Genomic DNA, 12884 nt, shown 5'->3' on the forward strand with positions numbered 1-12884 from the left:
ATACATTGAGATTGTTATCATGATATCTCAAGAACCACTGGAGATTTAAACTCCAAACTTGTTTAAATTGCTCTATGGCGGAGGCATCATTTTCGACTGCGCGCAGTCAAAATTCCATCTAGTTTATCTTAACTTGTAACACGATCGAAATTGCAATTCCCAGAACCCCATTGCAATGCATATAATATGCATGATTTCTATATTATAGAAATCATGTTAGAATCATGTAATATGTATACGTAATTATAATCTTGGAACCCCGGCCCACCCCCCCCCCACCCCCCCCCCCCCCCCTACTCCGTGAACGGAGGAATACCATCCGTGTTACCAAAATGTCCGGTAAAGGGGTACTTTTCACACACCAAAGTCCGGCTCGTAGTACATAAAAGCCCGTTTTACACACCGGACTTAGGGGGTGTTTTTAAAAGAAGGAAACATGCATAATGCGTACCCTAAATAACACTGAGTGGGTGGGGGGGCGGACTTGGAACATTAAGATATTTAATCATGTTGATAGGTGACGCACATAGCTATTAAGATTGCATTAGCTTGACTTTTTGACATTATTTGTGATAGTGATCAGAGCATTAAGGTGACAAGATCATATATTTACTATAATAAATTGTCCTTTTTTTTTTTTTGCCCTCTTGCTTCGCTCATTCGAAAATGTAGTAATTAAATGTAGTAACTTAAATTTTCTGTATCCTTCTTTTCTTAATGGACTTATTCTACACAAATGAAATACTTCAGGAAATTTTATCCCTTTGGGGCGTTCCCAATTTTTTTTTTTTTTTAAGTCTACAGATTAATGAATTTAATTCAGGTAAAAAGGTTGAAAAATCTGGATTCACGGGAGAACAGTCTTACAGTTCAAATGTACAAGTATATTCGTAAAAGGGATCCTTTGATGTAAATAGTAATTAATTGAACCAAATGCTGTCTTTGAAGTTCGCAAACAAGAAAAATGCACATTATGTGTTTAACCAAAGCTTTATCTAATTTCGTATTCCAGTCAAAACTCTAAGAACTGAGAATTTTTATATGAATGTAACAATACGTATCACAGGAGCCGATCTCACATCCATAGAAGATCTGTATCAGAAAAATGCCCTCTCTAAAGTAAAACAAATAATGCATGACCCCTCGCACCCACTGAATGAGCATTTCAATTATAACAGATCTGGAATACGCCTGTGCACACCACGAACCCAACGTGTACGTTTCCGAAGATCCTTTATCCCCGACTGACCGACTCCATTCATCTTGTCAATTCCAAAGCAAAACGTGTTTGATTACTATGAACCTACCATGTCAATGTATCAATACAAATATAATATAATATAAATTTCAAACATATGCCATGAATATTGCATCCAACTATCAATTACCGCTTGAGCCAGTATTTACAATCTATGTGTCATTAATAATCTTAACAATAATAACAATAATAATAATAATAATAATAATAATAATAATAATAATAATAATAATAATACAAATAATATTAATAATAATTTATGTATTTATTATCATTTTAAGATTTACTATGGAATAATCAATGATATTAAATAATTTAGCTTCATATTTTGTCAAATGGAAGCTGATATTACCTCTATAACCACCATATATACCGTGGCTTACTCATATATTATATCATTCATTATGTATGTTTATCATATGTGTATGTTTATCACTGTCATGAAATATTTCATTTACATATTTGTATTGTAATACTCTGTAACCGGTGGAAACCAAATTTCCTGAAAAGGACAATTATTATACTTATACTTATATGACCCATTATGAAATAAAGATCACTACGATAAAACTAACATTGGTTTCATTTTTTCCTTAAAAATTGTTTGTCTTGTCATGTGCCTCTTGTACATGTCTGGTATTACTACCACCACAAAAACCAAAAAATAAGGTAATTTATATAAGATACTTTCTACAAGTTACGCATGAACTCTCTGCAGTTTAAATAGGAGTTAATGTTGTAAGTTTGGCATCATCTCACTTTAAACATAAGACAAAATCACAGTTCAGTTTTAGGTTTTACAATAGTTGACCCATTTTTATTAGGTTGAAACATAGATAGAGATATATATCATTATTATGCATGATATCTATTTAGAAGGCAAGTATAAAAACAACATTGGTTACCATTTCTTCATTATTTTGTTTTCCGTCTAAGTACAGATGTGACAATAAGTTCCCTTCCAGATAAAAGTAAATGTTGATGACACCCAAAATTATTGTTTGAATGTGGATTGGTAATAAAAAGTAGAACTAACTTCAGTCCATGGTTCAATCCCCCGACTAAGTATGGAATGCCAAGTGTCCATATGAATATGTTTTTGAATAACTTAATCTGTCACTAAATCAAAATGAAATTTAATAACATAATTAATAAAAACAACAATATAATTAAGAAATAATCATGTTATCATGGTAAATTAGGGACATATCACATTATTCAAAAATATATTCATATGGACACTTGGCATTCCATACTTAGTTGGAGGATTAAACCGTGGACTAAAGTTAGTTCGCTTTCGAGAATACCACCCTTTGAATACAGATTGGAACATATATATATATATATATATATATATATATATTAGAAAATGGACAAGGCTCCCATGAGCACTGTATGCTCTCCATACCTGTGTACATGTCAAGATTTTCTTTCCTAATATCCAAACAAAAATGCTCCATAGATTTCAAATCCACTACCTAGGAGTGTACAAATTTGACAGGCTGGTCGATCGAGTTCAACCTTTTCCATATGAACGCACATGTACATACATGTTTATTAATTCAAATTTGATCTCTCCATATGTGTCTTCATCTTGAAAGCATTAATATATAATTATGTTTTTCCCCTCTGCTTTTTCAAAAGCCCACATAATTATTGTCAACTTTATCTCCACGCACTCAAACAATACGCAATAGAACTGAACCTCCTTCCAATTTAGTTGAAATAGAAATATATCCCAACAGTAATAACATACATGTAAATCTTTCAATAAAATTAATCACAATTTTATTTCACACAAAGGCATATATGTTATCTATCATGCATACACAAAAAATATAAATCTCCTTTTCATAACATACCATAATCAATACTATAAATGATAAATACATGTATATGCCTGAATATAAAACTTAATACACTATATTCCTTTTTTTCAAAGAGAACTTGTCTTATTTCAACGAAGGGAGTTTGAAGATGTAGGAACAGAGCAACTAGATAAAGACAAAATGCTGATTTGTGCAGTTCAAAATGCGACCCTTAAATGTTCTGCAACCTTGTTCCAAAAGATGCTATAACAAAGGGGAAAATTATGGTACAGTGTGTTGCAAGACATTCCGGGATTACTTGAAAGTGTGAATGTATATATATTTATGTATATATGCCCCTTTTCTTTGTAGAATTAATAATAGGGGAATAAATTTGTTATAAGCCCATTTCTTTTAAAGGAGGAAGAAAAAAAGAAACCGGATGGTAAGGATTGAAAGAAATTGGACACAAAGATATAAAGTTATGAATGTTTGAAAAATGAGATCAACTCATTTTGAGTTTTTCCTTCTCCAGGGCACTTTCAAATATTCAGTATGTCATCCTACATACTCATCCTCAGCACATATCAAAAATATTCTTTAAAGTTGTTATTGGTACATGTAAATGTTTCATCCATTGACCAAACACACATTGTCATCGTCTGCGAGATTTTGAATCAAGTCGGAAATGGCGATACTGCTCCAAGCACTCTCCTACAATTCTGCGGTAGAGCAAACGTACCTTTAAACAGAAATAAAGAAATACCATATAAATGAAGGAAAAACACTAGCAAAACTGTATTTTGTTGCTGTATACTGATCACAAACTGTATATATGTAGAACTGATTGCTAAAGATACAGACTGGTAGTGGTAAAATTGCGGTTCAAGGGTTTTGGGTGCAAAATATCCATTCAATATGCCCAAATGTTCAATGTTGAAGTTCAATGTGCCAAATCGATATAAAAATTTACCAAATATATCAAGTAGTAGGCGGTTTCCCGGCAAAATGTGTATCATCACGTATTAGTCAAAACATATTCTTTCACATGATTGGTAATAAGAGGTTCCATTTCATTTTTTGAGAGGGGGGCATTTCCAAAACTGGTCTATACCTTTAACAATTACAAAAGAACTGAAAACATAAAGACATAAAGACAAAGCACCGAGTCGCAGTGATCTAATTGATATGTTGCTAAATCATCAACTCCAGTTATAGCAAAATCTTGACAAAAACTTGTCAATATGATACATGATGCATTGTAGCTATACTTGAACTACATTTCAGATCATGGATAAAATTCTCATAATGTGGTAACATTAAAAACATAGAGAAAAAAATTACACATACCTCATTTTGTGACAAACAGTTGTGATTACCGACAGCGTGGCATACAGTTTTCAAAGCCACTTTCCCTTCCATCATCATGCAATACACCATGTCCATGAAAGTTAAAGAGATGGCAGTATAAGGCTTCTGTGCTGAGCATGGCCACAGACCGTATCTTATCAATGTAGCTGCTGAAGGTTCACATTCACAGAATCTGACAAACACAGTTGGGTGAAGTTGGCCTGAAAAAAAAATAGCTCTAAGATTTACACCTTGCTCTAAAATATTTCTTTGGCTGTGACAATGACATAAGAAAAACACACCCCCAAAAAGCAACAAAAGAAAAACAAAACAAAAATCGCTCAAATCTAGATTTGCTTTAGAAAATTTTCAAATTCATGTAACAACAATCTTTGATTGTATATAGAGCGAAAATGTGCAGTAAAAACTGTACACTATCCATAAAAAACTTGGGTTATATAATTTAATCATTCAATCTTAAGAAACTATTTCGATGCTTTTATCAAACCGATTTTCACCGAAAGCACAGTTTATTGGTTGCTTTGTAAACCATTTGGGGGCTGAAATTACATCACAAAAAGGTCATGGTCCATGCGCTTTAATAAGGTAACTATTAAAAGCTAAAGTCATTTTTATTGGTGTAATAGACTGAGACTAACCACTAGGTAGTGAGCTACAAATAAAATATGGAGATGTAAGAACATTCCTAACAATTTACATTCATTTAGTACTTTGATTTTTTAAAAGATCCTGTTCATCATGGGAATGAGTAATTCTTAATTAAAGAACAACAACAAATCATATCTGTTAGACACAAAAATATATCAAAGAAATGTACAAATACTGACTTAAATAAATCTCCCATCACGGTAACCCAAAGATAAATTAAGTAAATATTACTCACCCTTATCATTAAACACTTTAATAGTCCGTGTATACTTTGTAGAACAGTCATGGTTTACCCTGGAAAAGGTACACTGGTAACAGCACGCAACTTGCTCTTCATTCTAACAAGAGAGAAAATGTGAGACTACTTTAAACAATGTTTCAAGGCTAAAACAGTAGGAATGAGAAAGGTGGCTTAAGTGAGAACAGAAAATACTGTAATTCACAGCAATCATATGTCAAATAGCTCCATTAATTGTTATTTCTCTACTGTCCATTCTGTCTTCATATTTAAATCTGCACTAATATGAAGTTATTACAGAAAATCCAACATGATTTGTATGGAGGGAATTAAATTTGAATTGTTATGGTTTATTGAATGGCATGATGTACATGTATAAACAGATCAAAAATTATCATCTACAAATGAATATAACAGCCCTGGCCAGGTCAACAAACTATATAATACATAATGGCTATTCTAGTAGTTAAATTAAGTATTTGAGTACGGCTAGACTATAAGTATGATCTAGACTATCACAATGTTCTGTATGAGCAAGATTTGTAAACACATTTTCTTCTACATCAAAATTACAATAAATTATGTAATTCAAATTGACCCAGACCTTTCACAAAATTTGGTATAATATTACCTTTTTAAAATATTCAGTAACCAGAAGGTGCAGACACAACATTGACAAGCAAGCTATTTAGTAGGTGTTTTGTTAATTTTGACCAGTACTTTCCTCATATCATTTCTGAAGATCACAGTTTAAATTAATAGCTAATGTGAGCATAGGAACTCCAATACAACATGTAATTCAAGCAATCAGAATTCCAGTGGAAATTTCTTCTGGTTACGACTTGCAACTTTTTGTATAGTAGGCGTAAGAGGTGCTTCCCTGTCATCATGATTAAAATACAAATGCACTTCAGAAATCCAACTTATGATTTTACTGAATATATGTTTGTTTCATATCGAGGGGTCAGTGACACAAAGACGTAACTCCACTTTGGCCATTTTGAGAAAAGGTGGTTTATGTGTCACTAAGTGTATGTTTCACTAGCCATTGACTTCAATGGGGTGTTGGATGGAGTTAAGTCTTTGTGTTTCCTGGAAAGCCCACATTTTTCTGAACATTTTGGTATCAAATACTAATTTTGGCAAAGTATGGAATTACGTCTTCGTGTCACTGAACCCTCGATATAACCAAGGAGATATTTACTTCAAACTATATCAGAGAGAATGTATTTCCACCTACCCGCCATTCCACTAGAGTATGCAACAAACAGTGCTGTTTGTGCATTTGGATGGCACAATCTCTGCAGAACACCTGGCCTGTCCGTGAACAGTCTCTGCAGGTAACAAGTGGGTCTGGCTTTTCCTCACAGATGATACAGAGACCCTCCTCTGGGCAGATGGATTCATTGAAGGACGTCCTGATGTCGTTTTTCACCTTCTCCCAGGCTTCCTTTTCTTGTATTTTGTGACATGCTGGTTCCTTTTCAGCAGCTGGTTCTACAAATGTCTCTGACTGATCATGAGGCCCATAGGCGCCGGAAGTGGGGGGGCAGGGGGGGCAGTTGCCCCCCCAATCAAAAAAGTGGGGGGGCAAAACGCATTTTTGCCCCCCCAAAACGCCCCCCCCCCCCTCAAAAAAAAAAAAAAAAAAAAGCAGTAAAGGAGTAAACATGGTTTCTATTTTTAACCCCCAAGAACATAACAATAATAAAAACCTGAATTAAATCACAAGTCATATACAATTCCATTCAAAGAAAAGGAAAGTTCACAGGAATTAAAATTTCATAAACATTGCGCATGCCACCTATACGGTATTTATCAATGGAGGTCTTTATAATAGCGATACGCGCATATCGTGGACATATTGTGCGAGAATGGGAAAGCGTGTCTGTTTTTTGTTGTTATAGGGGTGAGAAGACATGAGCCCCTGAATGCTGGCGTACTGATGGGGGGGGGGGGGTGTATTTCTTATTCGATACGGGTGATTTACAAATGTTGCTGTTATGACATGATTTTCCGGTATTTTTCTCCATTTTTTGGTAAGTCATACCTTTTTATGCGTTGTTGGAAAATAAGAAATTCCCAAATTACAGTCGGGCGAAAAATACGCTTATTTAGAAGCCTTTATGTCATGGTCTGCAAAGTGGCTGGGCTCGAGCCCCCCCCCCCCCTCACTTTTTGAAAAAAGTATGTTAAAGAGAAAAAGAAAGAAAGACGGAGAGAAAAATTAAGTGACCTGCCAATGTCACAAATAAGGTATAAAAAATGCTCATCTGACCGTAATTAAATGCCTAAAACCCCAGAGCTTACGGGGATTCCGCCCCCACACCCCACCAAGGGCCCTAAGGCGGTCTCCTGGATGCTCATCTGACCGTAATTAAATACCTACAACTCCTGAGCTTCCGGGGGCTCTGCCCCTATGATGCTCATCTGACCGTAATTAAATACCTAAAAAACCCGGCTTTCAGGGGTTATGCCCCCTGGACCCCACCAAGGACCCTAAGGCGGGCCCCTGGATGCTCATCTGACCTTAATTAAATACCTAAAAAACCCGGCTTCCGGGGTTATGCCCCCTGGACCCCATCAAGGGCCATAAGGCGGGCCCCTGGATGCTCATTTGACCGTAATTAAATACCTAAAACCCCTGAGCTTCCGGGGGCTCTGCCCCGTGGACCCCACCAAGGGCCCTAAGGCGGGCCCCTGGATGCTCATTTGACCGTAATTAAATACCTAAAACCCCTGAGCTTCCGGGGGCTCTGCCCCCTGGACCCCACCAAGGGCCCTAAGACGCCCCCTGGATGCTCCTTTGACCGTAATTAGATACCTAAAACCGCTGAGCTTCCGGGGGCTCTGCCCCCTGGACCCCACCAAGGGCCCTAAGGCTGGCCCCTGGATTATCATCTGACCGTAGTTAAATACCTAAAACCCCTGAACTTCAGGGGGCTCTGTCCTCCGGACCCCACCAAGGGCCCTAAGGCGGCCCCTGGATGCTCATCTGACCGTAGTTAAATATTAAAACCTCTGAGCTTCTGGGGGCTCTCCCCCTCCTTGGAACACGTCAATGGCCTAAAAGAGGGCCCCTGGATGCTCATCTAACCGTAAGGAAATACCTAAAACCCCTGAGCTTCCGGGGGCTCAGCCCCTTGACCCCCTACCGAGGCTCATGCCCTGGATCCCACGCCAATTTACGCTCTACCTGATCGTTAATACTCCACTTTGAAAAACGTTCCGCGGGACCTGCATGTAACGTGTAAGACTGATGGTGATGCAGATTTTTTTTGTCTGCTCCCCCCCCCCTTCCGCACGTTTTTTCTCATTACGTCACTGCCCCTGGAAGGTGAGCCCCCTGGAACGTTTGCCCCCCCAATCCCAAACTGCTTCCGGCGCGCCTGATGAGGCCTACTTATGGCCCTCTGGTACACGCGCCCATTAGAGATTTCCAATGTCTCTGGATGATCACGAGGCCTACTCATGGCACTCTGGTACACGCGCCCATTAGAGATTTCCAATGTCTCTGGATGATCCCGAGGCCTACTCATGGCACTCTGGTACACGCGCCCATTAGAAATGGTCGTAACCTTCAGTCTCGGAAGCTTTGGCATCTGATCAAACAAAGAAAATTATAGCGAAGTAAGAACGTTTAAGAGTCAAGTGACAAGAGACCTTTTGCATAATTTTCAATTTTCAACAGGAAATATTGCTTATCTATTACCTTTAAATAATTCATGCAAATTAGATGCATAGTTTTACATACAGTATTAATTGTTATGATGAAGACAAACACCAAACACGGTATGAAGGACATTCTTTAAAAATAAGTTTCTGAGTAGCATAGTTGACGATATTGTATGAATAATTTTAAAATATCATATCAATTATTTTTATAATTATTGCGTTATTGATTTATAATGTATTCTATTGTTTCTATCTCTATTATAGTTCTCTGTTTTTATTATTTGTTATGTTTAATAAATGATAAATTAAAAACATACAAATTCAAATTTCATTGATTGTATTCCTCAAAAATAAGTTTCTGAGTAGCATAGTTGACGATATTGTATGAATAATTTTAAAATATCATATCAATTATTTTTATAATTATTGCGTTATTGATTTATAATGTATTCTATTGTTTCTATCTCTATTATAGTTCTCTGTTTTTATTATTTGTTATGTTTAAGAAATGATAAATTAAAAACATACAAATTCAAATTTCATTGATTGTATTCCTCAAAAATGAGATTTTTTTTTTATAAGAATGGATACAAAATTCAAAATTATGGTACAACATTGACAATTCAGAACAAATGTCAAATTTATAACAAATATGGCGGTACCACTACAAGATCAAGATTCGTAAAAGCGTATTGTACACAAATATTAAAAGAAATGTAAACTTTTGTTCAATTATGGCCTGACATGCGAGCGACTACGCAATGTCGTTTGTAGCTAGCAGAGGATGGTCTGATTTTGGCAAACTTCAGTTGGTCTCAAAAGTTGCAAGACACGTCTTGAAAGGAACAAAAGTCACTAAAAGGCTAATTGTGAACTGCAGCAGTTGGAGAATTTTTTAATGAGGGAGGAGGGCGGAATCTAAATGTAAACTTTTGTTCAATTATGGCCTGACATGCGAGCAACTACGCAATTTCGTTTGTAGCTAGCAAAGGATTGTCTGATTTTGGCAAACTTCAGTTGGTCTCAAAAGTTGCAAAAAACGTCTTGAAAGGAATAAGTCACTAAAAGGCAAGTTGTGAACTGCAGCAGTTGGAGAATTTTTCAATGAGGGAGGGGCGGAATCAAAAATGGATGGCCCAGCCAAAATCAGAACTCCAGAAGATCTTATCTAAAATCTATAATTATGTTCACAAAGACATATTAATTGTTATATGACATGCTAAAGATCTTCCCCAGATCTATCTGACTCAGAGTAACACTAACAAAAGAAACAGAGTCTCTTACTAGAGTAGAAACTAGACCTAGGCTTCCGACTTCCGGCCCCCCTCCCCCCCCCCCCCCCCCCCCTCCCCTACTCAGTGTTATTTAGTGTACGCATTGCATGTTCCTATCTCCGGTGTGAAAGTCAATGGCGGGCCGGACTTGGTCGCGCGAAAAAGTACCCCTTTGGCTTTACTGTACTGTTACAGGGGATTTGTGCATGCATGATGCGGTCCCTTCCGACCCATACCCCGAAGTGTGGGGCCGGGAGCATAGGGTAGAGTAGTATCATGAGTAGGCCTACTTTAGCCTATAGCTTGTACTCACTTTTGATTGCGTTGTCACGAGAAGAAAGAATCATAGATAATGAAGATGAAGATGTTAAGTTATCGCTCAATTAACTGTACTCTGTAGTCCACATCAAATCATCATGATCATAACCTCTGTCTTTGTGAAGCTCAAATGTACTAGTAGTAGTGATGGTTTAACCTCCGCCACTGCATTGCATGCCATATGCCACGTGCACGATGTACGGTATAGCCTCGATCCCTCCCATCTCCCTGGCCCTGCTCAGATTATTTAAATGTATACTGCTTGCCACTATCAAAATGGGACTAGCTAGCATAGCCGTAATCATGTGTAGATAAACTTAGATTTACGTCAAATTGGCCACAATATATACTACGTCTCTAAAGCATTGATACGCACCTAACACATGCATATTTTGTAAAAGCATAACAATATACATTGTACCATTTTTGTAAAGTATCTCTTTGTGTCATTGAGAACGCGGATTGTATCTCCTGACAATTAAGGTGGTTCTCTGAATAATTGCGTTTGAATGGTGGAAGATTGTCATCAGTTCTTCAAAGGATGTCCGTTTTATAATCATTCATATCATATCTTAGACATAGTCTCCTAAAATTACAGGTGGCAAAATCTATACCTACAAGGAATAAGCTGCCTGGTTTTGGTAACTAATTTACAATGTTATATCCTAAAAACTTTCATTCCCAAGAATGACCTGGACCATACATCAGTTATTGTTTTCTCGCATATCGTTATCAATATTTTCTTTTCTTCCGACACATTTTCTAGTTTAAAAAAATCAACAATAAACAACAAAACCGAAGAGCGGAAATATAATGAAAACTTACTTCTGACAATCTTTATTCGTACTCTTTCCAAGTTTAGTGGTACTACTGTTTGACGAGAGGAGTCAGTATGAATATCAGTGATGTACACAAAATGAATGGCGTTTCTCCACTGCAAATGAACTGATGAGTATGTATAAACGCAGAATTGCTGCCTTGCAAGTCAATCGTACATAGTTTCTAAAATCCTAAGAAGTTTCATTCCCAAAAATGACCTTGACTATACATCAGTCAATGCTTTCACATATCACTTTCACATATCATTATTAACATTTTCTTTTCTTCTCTTCCGATATATTTTCGAGCGAAAAAATCCACAATAAATAACAAATCAAAGAGGAAATATACTGAAAATGTATTTCTGACAGTTAGATACTCTTTCTCTTTTAGGGGGTACTGCAATAAGTGACAAAATGAAAACGTTTCGAAATCAAAATTTCCTCTAAACATTACATTTTCTCTTCTCACACCAAGATTGTGTTATATACTCGGTTTATCGGATGTAAGGAAACTAAATATAAATCCTTAAAAACCAAGATCCACTGTCCTATATTGCTGAAAGGTTCCCAACCAAGCTAAGACACATTTTCATGCGCCTGTAAAATGGCGACTGGCTGGAATGCTCCCCAGGGAGTGGAAAATGTGCACACATTGTGTGCGGGTAAGCCTGAATCCGATGACCGGGGTAATAATATATCTGTAAAGCGCTTAGGCACATCGTTGGATCGTTGTATTGAGCGCTATATAAAAAAAAGGATTATTATTATTATTATAATGCCAATGAATCGTACAAGGTCATTCTATGGATATTTGCATTTGAATGGTGAAAAATTAAAGGGATAGTTGAGTTCTGGTGCGGAGGACGCTACAAAAAAAAAAATTGTGAGATAATGAAAAACTGAGTGCCAAATTTGAAAGAACATAGTATTGAAATGACAAAATCATCTTTGTTTGATCAAAATCGGTTCAGAGACGGCTGAAACATAACGATTTCTAATACTTGTGTACCACCACAAATATTAGATATTTTGAAAAATTTGAAAAAACGTTGAAAAACAAAATAACGCCTTTTAAGCCGTATTTTAGCCAATGCCGATGTTGGCTTTTTTGTTGACATTTTCTTGTTGCTTATATTACGCACAACCAGCCGGCCCATGTATTGTTATTTTTAATTGAATCATTAATTAACGGTCACCGTGTTTTTTTGTTAAAGGGGAGCTGAATTGGTATGCTCGTATTGGCTAAATTTCACACATTTTGGGGTCTAAGATTACCTTCATAGCAATTTTAGGTTCTAAAAGAGCACTAGAAATGTCAGAGATAAGAATAACAGCAATAACCATGCACTTTGAAGGCATTTGCAGTCTGAAAACAGAACTCAACTATCTCTTTAAGGCAGTGGTTCATCAAACCATGATAAGGTTCGTTGCACAATCACTCATCCTGTCGGAAGTGAAAAGTGAAATAGAGGA

General features: G+C 36.6%; 1 protein-coding gene across 1 annotated transcript; it reads right to left on the bottom strand.

Annotated features, from left to right (window-relative positions):
• Positions 1–2456: 2456 nt before the first annotated feature.
• Positions 2457–6844, bottom strand: LOC105437623. The gene is made up of 4 exons (XM_011664430.2): positions 6564–6844; positions 5321–5423; positions 4417–4637; positions 2457–3808 (listed from the first exon to the last, which is right to left on the bottom strand). The coding sequence occupies exons 1-4, from the start codon at positions 6606–6608 to the stop codon at positions 3722–3724; spliced, it is 456 nt and encodes a 151-aa protein (XP_011662732.1). The 5' UTR covers positions 6609–6844; the 3' UTR covers positions 2457–3721.
• Positions 6845–12884: the final 6040 nt, after the last annotated feature.

Source organism: Strongylocentrotus purpuratus, unplaced genomic scaffold (assembly GCF_000002235.5).
Source record: "Strongylocentrotus purpuratus isolate Spur 01 unplaced genomic scaffold, Spur_5.0 spur5_scaffold_7, whole genome shotgun sequence".
NCBI lineage: Eukaryota > Metazoa > Echinodermata > Echinoidea > Camarodonta > Strongylocentrotidae > Strongylocentrotus > Strongylocentrotus purpuratus.

Coding starts and splice junctions, on each gene's coding strand:
- LOC105437623 (XM_011664430.2), bottom strand. CDS start 6,608: ATGCACAAACAGCACTGTTTGTTGCATACTCTAGTGGAATGGCGG. Junction 4,638..5,320: donor TAAAGTGTTTAATGATAAGG/GTGAGTAATATT, acceptor TTTTTTTTTCAG/GCCAACTTCACCCAACTGTG. Junction 3,809..4,416: donor ACTGTTTGTCACAAAATGAG/GTATGTGTAATT, acceptor TTCTGTTTAAAG/GTACGTTTGCTCTACCGCAG.